General features: G+C 42.4%; 1 protein-coding gene across 3 annotated transcripts in view; it reads right to left on the bottom strand.

Annotated features, from left to right (window-relative positions):
- SMOC2 (SPARC related modular calcium binding 2) overlaps positions 1 to 13,539 on the bottom strand; it is a 1,727,408-nt gene that overhangs the window by 440,174 nt on the left and 1,273,695 nt on the right. For all 3 annotated transcript variants that reach the window (XM_086927096.1, XM_086927097.1, XM_086927098.1), the window contains one exon: positions 10,499 to 10,581. In XM_086927096.1, the coding sequence (XP_086783222.1) occupies positions 10,499 to 10,581 (83 nt within the window). The remainder of the gene's footprint in view (positions 1 to 10,498; positions 10,582 to 13,539) is intronic.

Genomic DNA, 13,539 nt, shown 5'->3' with positions numbered 1-13,539 from the left:
GTTAGTGACCCTTCACACTGACTGTCTAGGGCCGTGGCTAATTTATGTTCATAATAAGCAATAGCCAAAGCTCTCCTTGAAATGTTTAATGAGGCATTAGCAGGGTTAGACCAAAGGTCGGGGAGCCCCAGTGCCATACAGGAGTTTTGGATGTATTTTATCCAGGGGATCAATAGCGCTTTCGGGTGAGTCAGTAGCTCCATTAGTTCCGCCCTATAGGCAAGAAGTTCGTCGCTACTCCACAGCCTTCGCCAGAAGGCTATGGGTCTCAAGCCTAGTTCGTCAGCTATGGGACGCAAACCCAGATCTAACTTCAGGGGGAGGAGCGGGGTGCTGGGCGGAAGTGCGACTATCTGTCTAATGAATTTATTCTCTGTTAAGGACAGACTACGACAAGATGTGTGTCCCCACAATTCCGCCCCATACATAGTAGCACCCCTGGCTTGCGCCTTGTAGATCTGAATGAGCGGCCCCAGTGGTCAGTATGTGGAGCCATTCAACATCCGCGCGATACCCCCTGTGGTCTGTGTCAATTTTAGATTGGCCCTGCTCTGGTGTGATCCCCAAGACATAGTTTCATTGAGAGTTACGCCAAGGTAATCAAAGGTGGAAACTCTCTCGAGAATTAACAAAACAATATTCATTACATTAATTTAATTTAGTTACTTCCCACCCTATAACCCCACGAAACTCACAACCTGCACCTAAAAATTAACATTAAAGAAATGTATTAACACTTTTAATATAAATATGAATGAACACACTAATTATTATTAATTTATTAATAATGATTAAATAATTATAATTAATGTACCCCCACAAAATACACAACACATTCATAAAATGTAACAGAGTAATCCTGGCACAATTAACATAATTAATTATCAAATTGTTAATTGGTATTAATTAAAAACATAGTTAATGATTACTTTAAATTAATTTCCAACCCACCCCATACCCCTTCAAAACCAAAACTCACAACCAACATATAAAATCTAAATATCAAAGAATGATTGCACTATTAACATAATTATCAATTAAGCTATTATTATTAATTAAACATTAAATATGAATCCATTTCAATTAATGAACTTCCCACCCTTTGCTCTTATGAACCCCACAACCCACACCTAGAAGTAAACTTAAAAAAATAATTACACAAAGGAAATAATTAACTGTCAATTAAATAATTAATATTATTTACAAATAATTTGTAATTCATTAAAATTAATTTACTCCCCAACCTTTACCATTATAAACCCCACAACCCGCAGCTAAAAAAATGTTTATTAAACAATTAACATAAGTAATTATCAACTAAATATTATTAAAGAACAGTCAGTTATTAATTAATTAAATATAAATTACTTTTCACACTAAGGGGCCCATTAGGATGGCGGGCGGACATCCCGACGTAAAACGGGACCGTCCGCCATAAGGGCGGCAGTCCTGTGGGGGCCATCAGAATGCGCCCGCCACACTGGCGAGCACATCCAACATTTTTAACATGCGCTGCAATGCTAAAAATGCACGTTGCGCACTTCAATGCACAACGTGATAGGCACCGTGCGGTGCCTGCCACCTTGTACATTGAAGTGCAGGCGGTACCATAGGTACCCTCCATGTGCGGCCCCCACCTCCCAGAATCCCTGGGGGCCCGCAACAGGCCACCGCAGGAGATTCCCGCATGCCTTTCCGCCACGGAAAAGCGTGTTCCCGCCCACGTCCTAATATGGATGGCGGCGTCTAACAGATACCGCCACCGTATAGAACCCTTTTCCGCCCGGTCGCGTCCACCGTGGTCCCCCTGCAATAGTAACATGGCGGGGGGATAAAGGTGGCGGGTGGGGAAGGATGTCGGATGGATCGCCACCGCCCGCATGGCGGTGGCTATCTGCCCGACATCCTAATGAGGCCCCAAGTCTCTATAAACCCCACAACCCACACCCAAAAAAAACAATTACACAATAAATTCAAAATAATTATCACTTAATTAATATTACTTAACAACTAATTATTAATTAATTAAAAGTAAATTACTTTCCACCCTTAACCCCTATAACTCGACAACCTGCACCTGAAAAAAAAAACAATTATACAATCATACCATTAACATAATTAATTATCAAATTAGTAAATATTAATTAACAACTATTATTAATTAAAAACAAATTACTTCCTAACCTTTACCCCTAAACCCCACAACCCGCACATGAAATTTACATAAAAAAAATTAATAGCACAATTAACATAATTAAATATCAATTAAATAAATAAATAATAATAAATACAAAATATTCATATTTTTAATAATCAAATTACTTCCCACCCTAAACCTCCATCTACAGAACTAAAAAACATAACATTTAAATAAATTAATATTAATAACTACTAAAAAATTAACAAATATATTTTTCTTAAAAACAATAATTATATAAAACATTACATCATATAAATTTAAAATATATACTAAAATACATAACAATAATCAGAAAAACAATATTTTAAACAACTTTATCTTTGCAAACAATATTGACTTTGGTATTATAAAATTTGATATTACTTACCTTAAAATCGATATTCTTGCTGATGATATTTCCATGTCACAGTATTTTTTAATCGATAGTTTGGTGATATTTTTTACTCAATATTTTGTCTCAATACTGTAGTGTTTGTTTCCTACCCAGAATAACAATCTAAATGTGCCTTATTGTGTCCATTTCATGAAACATTTACCTTGTTATCTGTCTAGACCATCTCACTGTCTCCAAATATGTATTTGTTAACTCTGAGCGTTGGTGTTATAATGGTGGATAGAATTACTTCCCAATTGATAGACTTGACCCTTTCTGCAGGGTCACCAACAAACTTGTTTGCCTTCACCCCTCCTACTTACTAAAAACTGTTTTTGCTGGTTGTTAGGACTTAGTGCACTTGCCATTGCTAACTGTTCATACTAATTTCTTTTAAACCTGGTCAAACTGGCTTACACGCTATTGGCACCTTAACATTTACTTGTACCTCCCTAGTGAAGTGGTACCATATGTAGCCAGGGCCTGTAAATTAAATGCTACTAGTGGTACTGCTGCCCTCATTCTGCTACCCGCCTAAGTAGCATTTTTAAACATTTCTCAGGACTGCCATTACAGCTTGTGTTCAGTTTTAATCTGCCAATTTGACCTGACAAAATAAACATTTTGCCAGGCCTAAACCTTTCTTTGTAATTTATATAAGTCAGCCCTAGGATAGACCCTAAACCACCTCTCTTATGACAGGGTGCATTTTATTTGACATGTTGGACATTTACTTTTAAGTTTTACATGTCCTGTTTGTTAAAAACTCCTAAATTAATGTTTCACCACGTAAAGGCTTACCTCTGAAATAGGATAACATTGGATTACCTTGTTAATTTTAATAAGTGATAACGTTTGCTTGGCAACAGATAGAAGTGTGGCTCACTGGTTGGAGCAGGCAGACCCTGAAGCAGAGGTCAGACCCGGGACCAGGGTTTAATTTCCGACGCGGCAGGGTCTTGAGCTCAAATGTCCACGGACTCGATAATTCTCGCTTCAGTGCTTGACCTAATCATGGGTTCACACTCTGCAACTCTGGGCATTAAGCTTGCTTAATCTCCACAACGGCCCCCCACGGCGGGATGCCTGGCTTTTACCTTGGGGATGCCCTGTAGGGGCTATCTCACAGGGAAAAGCCAGGACGGGTTCCCAAGGCAAGCGCTTAGAGACCCCTGGGTGATAAGCGCTATATAAATCCAATATACAATACAATACAATACATACTATGGATGGCTTCTAAAAAATTGTAATTTAAAATCTTTTGTAATGTAAAAGTAGAATTTTAGGTCCCAATTAGAAAGAGGCTACTTTTAGAGAGTTAGCATTGTCTTGTCCTACCCATTTGGTGCCTGCAACCTGTAGCCTAGATCACATGTATAGGTGTAGTTGGGAGTTGCCTTTTGTGTATATCTCCCAGACAGAATGAAAAAGGGAGACTGAGTGATGGCAGGATGAACATCACCTACCACACTTGCACTTCAAAGGAGTTGCCTCAGCACACACAAAGATCGTCTCAGTAGCCATTTGTGTCTCTAGACATCCTGGAACCAAGGCAGGTAGGGAGAGAAATTCCAATGCCAGATGTGGACCGAAGTCTAGAAGTATCATCCACTTCAAAGCTGGCACCAGGTCTAAATATTGGACTCTCAAACAAACTCTTAAGTACACTCTTGGACATGTGTATGCTACAGAAAAAGGACTGCCCTGATACCAGAGACTGCCCTGCTGCCTCAGACCTGCACTACTGTCTGAAAAGGAATACTGGACCTGTTTCTTCATACTGGGCTATTTGAGGTGACTCCAAGGGTCAGCTAGAGACCTCCTGTTCAGAGATAAAAGGGATATAACAAGCTCCAGTGTCTTCCATGACACTGCCCAGCTGATCTTCTGCAACTGGACCTACCTGAGCCATTCTGTCCTCTGCAAGAATGAGTCCCTGGTGGTCCACGAGAGGCATCTGACCAGGTCATGTACCCTTGGTTGGCATCAGAGTGCACTCTGCTGATGAAAAGGAGAAATCCTGAAGTTGTTGGCTCTTTGCAACTGTGAACGAGCCCGTCCACTCTGAGATCTTGCCTCCCGTCACAACCACCAAATCAAAACTCTGGTGGACCCGACTCCTTGTGCTACAGCAACCATCAGCGGTAACCGGAAACTAAAGATCTGCACTTCGCATACAGCGCTGATAGCCTGAGTTGACTGCCAGTACGAAGCTCTAGCAATGAACATCCACGACGCCTGACAGGATATTCGTGCTACAGTGACACCATCTGTGATGCTCTCCCTGCTTCTCACAGCCTCCTCTCCCACATACTGGATTCTTCATGCTGGACTTTGAGTAGAGTAAAGTGCCATAGAGTGCAGTGGCATAGAGTGCAGTAGAATAGATTTTCGCAACATACAATGCAGTGTCATAGAATGCAGTGCCGTAGACTAGAGTGATTCAGAAAAGGGGGGTGGTGATGAACAGAGTGTCTGAATTAAGCAGACCACTCTTACCCAGTCCAAAGATCAGGGCTTGATCCATCACTGTTATTTATCTCACTGCACCATCCCAGCTCAGAACCTGGCTATATGGAAATCAGTCTGTCCCTGGCCCAGTGCATCATGGGAACAGGGCAGACTAAACTACCAAGCCAATTCTTCACCAGAAAGGAGACAAGCTACCGGGGACCGGTTTCTGGCATTTCAGCCGTCGACGGCCCGGCTTGCTTGAATCCTGATGGTGCAGTGAGAAAGGGACTCATGTCTGAGTATACCCTGCCACACCTATAGTGGCCAAAACGATTCAGAAAAGGGGGGTTGTGATGAACAGAGTGTCTGAATTAAGCAGACCACTCTTACCCAGTCCAAAGATCAGGGCTTGATCCATCACTGTTATTTATCTCACTGCACCATCCCAGCTCAGAACCTGGCTATATGCAAATCAGTCTGTCCCTGGCCCAGTGCATCATGGGAACAGGGCAGACTAAACTACCAAGCCAACTCTTCACCAGAAAGGAGACAAGCTACCGGGGACCGGTTTCTGGCATTTCAGCCGTCGTCGGCCCGGCTTGCTTGAATCCTGATGGTGCAGTGAGAAAGGGACTCATGTCTGAGTATACCCTGCCACACCTATAGTGGCCAAAACGATTCAGAAAAGGGGGGTGGTCCATCACCACTCCTTGTTGTTTAATTATTTTGTCCACCATAAGCGTGGAAGGGTATACTCAGATGTGAGTCCCTTGCTCATTGCACCATCAGGATTCAAGCAAGCCGGGCGAAGACGTCTGTAATGCCAGAAACCGGTCCCCGGAAGCTTGTTTCCTTCCCAGTGAAAGAATTGGCTTTGTAGTTTGGTTTGCCCTGTTCCCAGCATGCACTGGGTCAGGAACAGACTAATTTGCATATAGCCAGGTTCTGAGCTGGGATGGTGCAGTGAGCTAAAAAACGGTGTTGGATTTAGCCCGGATCTCTTGACTGGGTGAGAGTATTCTGCTTAATTCAGAAACTCTGTCCATCACCACCCCTTGTTGTTTAATTATTTTGTCCACCATAAGCGTGGAAGGGTATACTCTGATGTGAGTCCCTTGCTCATTGCACCATCAGGATTCAAGCAAACCGGGCCGAAGACGGCTGCAATGCCAGAAACCGGTCCCCGGAAGCTTGTTTCCTTCCCAGTGAAAGAATTGGCTTTGTAGTTTGGCTTGCCCTGTTCCCAGCATGCACTGGGTCAGGAACAGACTAATTTGCATATAGCCAGGTTCTGAGCTGGGATGGTGCAGTGAGCTAAAAAACGGTGTTGGATTTAGCCCTGATCTCTTGACTGGGTGAGAGTATTCTGCTTAATTCAGAAACTCTGTCCATCACCACCCCTTGTTGTTTAATTATTTTGTCCACCATAAGCGTGGAAGGGTATACTCAGATGTGAGTCCCTTGCTCATTGCACCATCAGGATTCAAGCAAGCCGGGCCGAAGACGGCTGTAATGCCAGAAACCGGTTCCCGGAAGCTTGTTTCCTTCCCAGTGAAAGAATTGGCTTTGTAGTTTGGTTTGCCCTGTTCCCAGCATGCACTGGGTCAGGAACAGACTAATTTGCATATAGCCAGGTTCTGAGCTGGGATGGTGCAGTGAGCTAAAAAACGGTGTTGGATTTAGCCCTGATCTCTTGACTGGGTGAGAGTATTCTGCTTAATTCAGAAACTCTGTCCATCACCACCCCTTGTTGTTTAATTATTTTGTCTACCATAAGCGTGGAAGGGTATACTCAGATGTGAGTCCCTTGCTCATTGCACCATCAGGATTCAAGCAAGCCGGGCCGAAGACGGCTGTAATGCCAGAAACCGGTCCCCGGAAGCTTGTTTCCTTCCCAGTGAAAGAATTGGCTTTGTAGTTTGGTTTGCCCTGTTCCCAGCATGCACTGGGTCAGGAACAGACTAATTTGCATATAGCCAGGTTCTGAGCTGGGATGGTGCAGTGAGCTAAAAAACGGTGTTGGATTTAGCCCTGATCTCTTGACTGGGTGAGAGTATTCTGCTTAATTCAGAAACTCTGTCCATCACCACCCCTTGTTGTTTAATTAGACTAGAGTGTTGCATAGTAGAGTGCTGTGGTGATAGTGCAGTCGTACAGAGTAGAGTGGCATAGAGCACAGTTGCATAGAGTGCAGTGGTGCAAAGTAGAGTGGCACACAGTGCAGTGGCATAGAGTGGTGCAGAGAGGAATGGTATAAAGTAGTTCAGAGAGGAATTGTGTAAAGTGGTGAAGATGAAGAATATAGTGTCATAGAGTGGAGTGGCATAGAGTGAAGGGCTGCAGAATTCAGTGCAGTGATGCAGAGCAGAGATGCGTAGAGTGCAGTGGCCTAGTGGCATTGGCATATAAAGCAGTAGGGTTGAGAAAAGTGGTATAGAGTTCAGTGTCATAGAGTACAGTGTTGCAGAATAAAGTGTAGTAAAGTGCAGTGATGTAGAGTGGTGTAGAGTGCATTAGCTTAGAGTACAGTGGCGTAGAGTGGCGCTAAGAAGAGTGCCATTGAGTTGAGTGGTGTTGAGTACAGTGGTGCAGGGTAGAGTGCAGTGTCATAGATTGCAGTGGGGTAAAGTGATGTAGAGTAAAATACAGTGCAATGCATGGAGTGACGTAGTGTAGAGTGGACTGGTGTACAGTGTATTGGTGTAGAGTATTGCAGAGTATAGTGATGTAGAGTGCAGTGGCATAGAGTGGTGGCAGCATAGAATTCAGCAGTGTACAATGCAGCATTGTAGAATGCAGTGGCATAGATTAGAGTGATGTATAGCAGAGTGCAATGGTGCAGAGTGGGATGGTGCGGACTAGAATGACAAGGAGTGCAGTGGTGTAGCGTGCAGTGATGTAGAGTAGAATAAAGTGACATAGAGTGATGCAAAGTGATGTGGCATAGAGTGTAGTAAAGCAAGGTAGAGTGGTGCAGAGTGCATTGGAATAGAGTGCAATAGTACAAGTAGAGTGAGCATAGAGTTCAGTGCCGATGAGTGCAGTGTTGCAGAGTTGAGTGTTGTAGAGTGCAGTGGTGTAGAGTAGCATAGAGTGCAGTGGCATAGAGTAGAGTGACATAGAGAGTGGCATAGAGTACAGTGGCTGAGTGTTAAGGTATAGAGTGCAGTGACTTAAAGTGCAGTTGTGTAGAGTACATTGACATAGAGTGCAGTGGTTTAGAGTAGATTGGCATAGGGTGCAGTGACAGAGTAGAGTGGAGTAGAGTAGCGTAGATTAGATTAGAGTGGAATAGAGTAGAGTGGCATAAAGTGCAGTGTCACAGAGTGCAGTGCCATAGAGTTCAGTGCCGTAGCGTGCAGTGGGCAAGAGTGGAGTGATGCAGAGCACAGTGGCATCAAGTGCAGTGGTGTAGAGTCAGTATGAAGAGTAGAGTGCATTGTTATAGAGTGCAGTGTTGCAGAGTAGAGTGAGCATAGAGTTCAGTGGAGTGCAGTGTTGCAGAGTAGAGTGTTGTAGAGTGCAGTGGTGAGAGGTGCAAAGTGTGCAGTGGCATAGAGCATAGTGGCATAGATAACAGTGGCATAGAGTACAGTGGTGAAGTGTTGAGTGTTGCGGCATAGAGTGCAGTGACATAGAGCACAGTTGAATAGAGTGCATTGGCATGGAATGCAGTGGTTTAGAGTAGAGTGGTATAGAGTGCAGTGGCATAGAGTGGAATGGAGTAGAGTAGTGTAGATTACAGTGGGATAGAGTAGAGTGCCATAGAGTGCAGTGTCATAGAGTGTAGTGGCATAGAGTTCAGTGGAGTAGCGTGCAGTGGGCTGGAGAGGAGTGATGCAGAGCGCATTGGCATTAAGTGTAGTGGCATAGAGAGCAGTATGCAGAGTAGAGTGCTAAGAGTTAACTGGCATAGAGTGCAGTAGTGCAGAGTAGAGTGGCATAAAGTTAACTGGTCGAGAGTGCAGTGTTGCAGAGTAGAGTGTCGTGAAGTAGAGTGGCGTAGAGTGCAGTGACAGTACATTGGGATAGAAAGCAGTGGTATAAAGTACAGTTGTACAGTTTAGAATGCAGTGGATTTGAGTGCGGTGATGTAGAGTGCATTGGCATAGAGTGCAGTGGTTTATAGTAGAGTGGCATTAATTGCAGTGGCGTGGAGGGGTGTAAAGTGGAGTAGTGCAGAACAGAGTGCAGTGGCATGGAGTGGTGCAGAGTAGAGTGGAGTGTTCACGGTGTAGTAGCACACTGCCATTAGACAACACAGTTTCAATTGAAATGATTACATTTGCAGAGACATACAGTTTTACTAATAAAACTATACAGCGCACAAACAATAATGTGTGGAAATGGCATCACCTAGTCTAATGGTTTGTTTTGATCATATTAAAGTGTTTGCTTCCAACACGTTTCAGATTTAACAAAACGTGTGCTTTATTTGTGTTCCAAATTTTGTATTCTGAAATACTTGCACAGTTCATTTAAATGTTGTTGAGTGCTAAAAAAAAACGATTCCACCCCCAGTATCCAGCAAGATTGTCACATAAATCCTTTCACTTGAAAATCAGGGAAAGAAAAGTAAACACCAAGCTCCGTCAGAAGACAGAGCCTGTTGGACCTCGGTCTTTGAATACACAGCAAATGTGACAAGATAAGAGCAAGATTTACAGGCCTTTTTAGAGAAAGAAACACAGGTGGAGGAATGCAGGGGAAGTTGGTGTGGTAATGTTTTGCTCCTTGGACGGGAAAACCTCACCCTGGACAGCCTAAAACAAATAAAGCCTTCACATGATAAGGCAGAAAATTTGAGTTATAAATTTAAAACTAATGGTAAGAAACGGGTGGAATGCATTCCTAAGGAAGCTTTCTGAATATCCCCAAGGTGTCAATAGCAAACCAGATTGCTACGCTGTCTGTTAGGCTCCGCCCTAAAAATGGGATGCATTTAACCAAGCTATAAAGTAGCTGTCCTGTCAAGAAATCGACTCAGTGTTGAGTGTGAAGTGTATTCCACCACAAGTAAAAGAACGAGCGTCTGCAGAGGATAGCTCACAGCTATTTGCTTGCCCTTGTTGACTCAACGAGGCATGTGCACATATTTTAATGAAGTATGCAGGGTACAGACTCTGTGAGGCTGTTGAAACCATATGAAGACATATCAGCAACATTACTGTAGTTGATGGTGTTTTATAGAAACACTTCACTCGATTTTTTTCTGCTTGCTTTTGACTGTTTTGCAAGTGGATATTTAAAAACGTTTTTTGAAGGTACAGGACAAAAAAGCCCTTGAAGCAAACAGTTTTACGCCTAGTCATTAATACGTAATCTTGTTTTCTGACTTTGAACATATCCCACGCTTAAATTTCTTGCATCCAGCCAAGTTCATATGAAAGAAGATCCCAATCAAACTCGCGCTCTAAGCCTGGCGTTGGCGCAAAGGTACGTTTGAAATCCCAAATACAATATATACCGACCTTGAAGCTGGCGCCCTTTGAACAAGTCTTTTGTTTTGCTTGGATGAGCTCGGGCACTCGTTCCGCATTTTGGCTGTTCGTATCTACAATGAAAAAGATAGTTGAACTAAACTGAGTAATTTCAAGTGTTTCAAAAATTCTGCTTTTAAATATTTGTGTAGGGAGTCTACCAACCGCGGTGTATCATGTCGTCAGAGAAACAAACACATTCTACCATTAGATCCCAGTGCCTGATTATCAAGTGTTTGTGTAGATCAACCCCATATCCACCAGCAGAACAATAACATACAAGAAGGTATGTGGGGTGGGAAGAATAAGCAGGATAAGAAAAGCGGCCGTCACATTCACTTTGTCATTTGGTAAAGGAATAAATAAGATTCTAATGTAGAATGCAAAGAATTCACTTATGTAAAAAACGAATTGCACACGTGAAGGACAATTATTTAAACAAATACTAGCAAGTGAATACTTTAATCAAGGCCACATAATAACAGTCATTCATGTAAAATTGTTTTTTAAATTATTTGGATTTAATTTTCCACGTATCACTATTAGCATATTTTTAAAAACAAAATTCTAAGAGTGCATGGATAAACATTCCCTGTTATAGCCACACTGAAATCTGCGTATGCTACATGCCCACTGCACACCCTGCTTTCTCCTGAAATTATTATCTTCATGACAACACATACTGGCTAGCTGACCTCTTAATTAGTGGTCTGTCACCAACAAAAGCCAGTGCAGAGTCCAGACTGAAAACACAAGTCATTTCTACCAAAAGGGCAGAGTTTTGAAGGAGACAATTGAAAGAACCAAACGTGACTAACAATAAGGTCACGTTAAAATAGCGTTACATGCAACTAAGAAGAACATGCTCATTGACTGGACAGGTAGGAATAAACCTCCCGATCTTTCTAAAGAAGTGCAACGAGAAAAGTCGAAAAGAGTTGTCTGTCACTATTTATGTATAGAATTGTCAAAAGCCTATTCTAGGGGTAAGCCTTATGTAATCATTTGGGAAGATATATCTCATGGCCTGAGAACTCCAACAGCAATTGTTGTACAAAAAGTTATTAAGCTACACAAAAGGAATCATAGAAAAGCAATCTTATAATAATCTAGCTGCAAATAGTAGCTCCCAGTCAGTCCTCCAAACCTATACACAACTACCAAGATGGCTAACATGCTCAAACAAAGATACCTTTATAAATATAGAAATCAAGTAACAGCTACAACTGCTCTATATAGATTAAATGATTATAAGGAAAGTATTGACACCAAGTGTATGATAAAGAGCTTAAGGGGAGGAGAGGGGTCCACATTCCCCGCAATGACTATTGGGGATCTTATGAAGAATTGATATCCCACTGTTGCGCTCTGGCCCCAAAATCAATGCTGTTCAGAAAGATGTTCAACAGCACCCTAAGATTGTTTGCATCAGATGCCACTGGGATGGTTGAGGGGTGTATACAGCATGGATGATCTGAATAAGTAACTGGATGAATTAGTCAGTAACCTGGCGGGAGGAAGCATCTGTGTTGCTGTCACCCCAAGCCGGGCAGTGGTTAGAAGAGTTTATTCATTCTTAATATTTATTAGCAGATTTAGACCTATAGGGCAGTGCAGCACTTTTCACAAATGCCAAAGTTAGCATAAGGAATATATTTAGAAGATTTGGTTTAAGATGCAATAGCTAATAGGAAAGGCTAACATAATAGATATGTTTACTATCATTAGAGTAAGAAGTTCCACATCAGGCAATCATATCATGTACAATTTGAATATTAGAAACAATCACCTTGTGGTGGAGGTGCAACCCCTTGTGGGGATGTGTGCTGAAGGTGTAATTGTTCTGATATTAGAATCCAGTCAAGATAGGAACTGACTTTCAGTTCATGTTTAAAAGTGACATGGATGGGGATGCTACTGATAGTCAGAGGTATTGAGGTCCAGATTTTGGGATTTGTGTCCCAAAAATACTGTTTTAGACCTTTCATTTTCTTTGAAGTGGTGTTGAGAGCTAAGGTCTCTATTTATATAATTGATCTTTAAGGTCGTCATTGTTGGAGAGAAGAAGGGTTGGAGAGATAGCTCAAAAGTATTCCAAGAGGGGTATTTGTTGCAGCAGAAGAGTGACTCAAGCTAGGCTGGACGTTTTAAGACAAGTCTACAGTGATGATGGCTTCATAGTTTATGAAGACTTTCATGCAGACAAAGAGTTTCTAGATGGAATAATTTTCCTGTGTAAGGGTTTGGCAGAACTGGTCAAAGTCACTGTCTCATAAAAGAGGACCAGTTGTGACAGGACAGTGTCATTCAAGTATCTGTAATCCAGAATGAAGTCAGGAAGATGTTATTTAATTAGGAACTAGGGCTTTCAGTGTGAATTTACAGGTGTTTGGACAAAATATTGTATGGACAAAATATTGTGTCTAGAATTGAAAGCACTGAAACAGCACTTTTTGCAGTCACAAAATGACATTCAAATCATCCTGAACCAAAGAAAAACAGCTGTCCTCATCATGCTTGAACCTGTTTTCGGCCTTAAACACTGTTTCTCATGACACCCTCATCAGAAGACTACATGAGATTGGATCTGTTTGCAAATGGATCTGTTCCTATCTCAGGGGAAGAACCCAAAGAGTCAGACTGCCACCCTTCACATCAGAGACCATGAGATTGATACGAGGAGTCTCACAAGGGATCGTCCCTCAGCTCCACCCTTTTCAACATATGGATGACACCACTCGCCAACATCATCTGATCACAAGGCATCACAGTCATTTACTATGCCAATGACACCCAACTCATCCTCTCCCTGACAGACAAACATCCACCATCAGGACAACTTCACCAACTGTGTGACCATGGGTGTAGACTGTGTGCGAACCAACTGCCTGCAGCTCAACTCTGACAAGATGGAAGTACTGGTCTTTGGGAACAAGACCTTCCCATGGGATTCCACCTGGTGGGTGTCAGAGCTAGAACCAACATCCACAGACCATGCAAGAAATCTAGGTATCATCCTAGATGACAAGCTC

This window comes from Lissotriton vulgaris, chromosome 6, assembly GCF_964263255.1.
Source record: "Lissotriton vulgaris chromosome 6, aLisVul1.2, whole genome shotgun sequence".
Taxonomy (NCBI): Eukaryota; Metazoa; Chordata; class Amphibia; order Caudata; family Salamandridae; genus Lissotriton; species Lissotriton vulgaris.
This window is presented reverse-complemented; position numbering and strand designations above follow the sequence as displayed.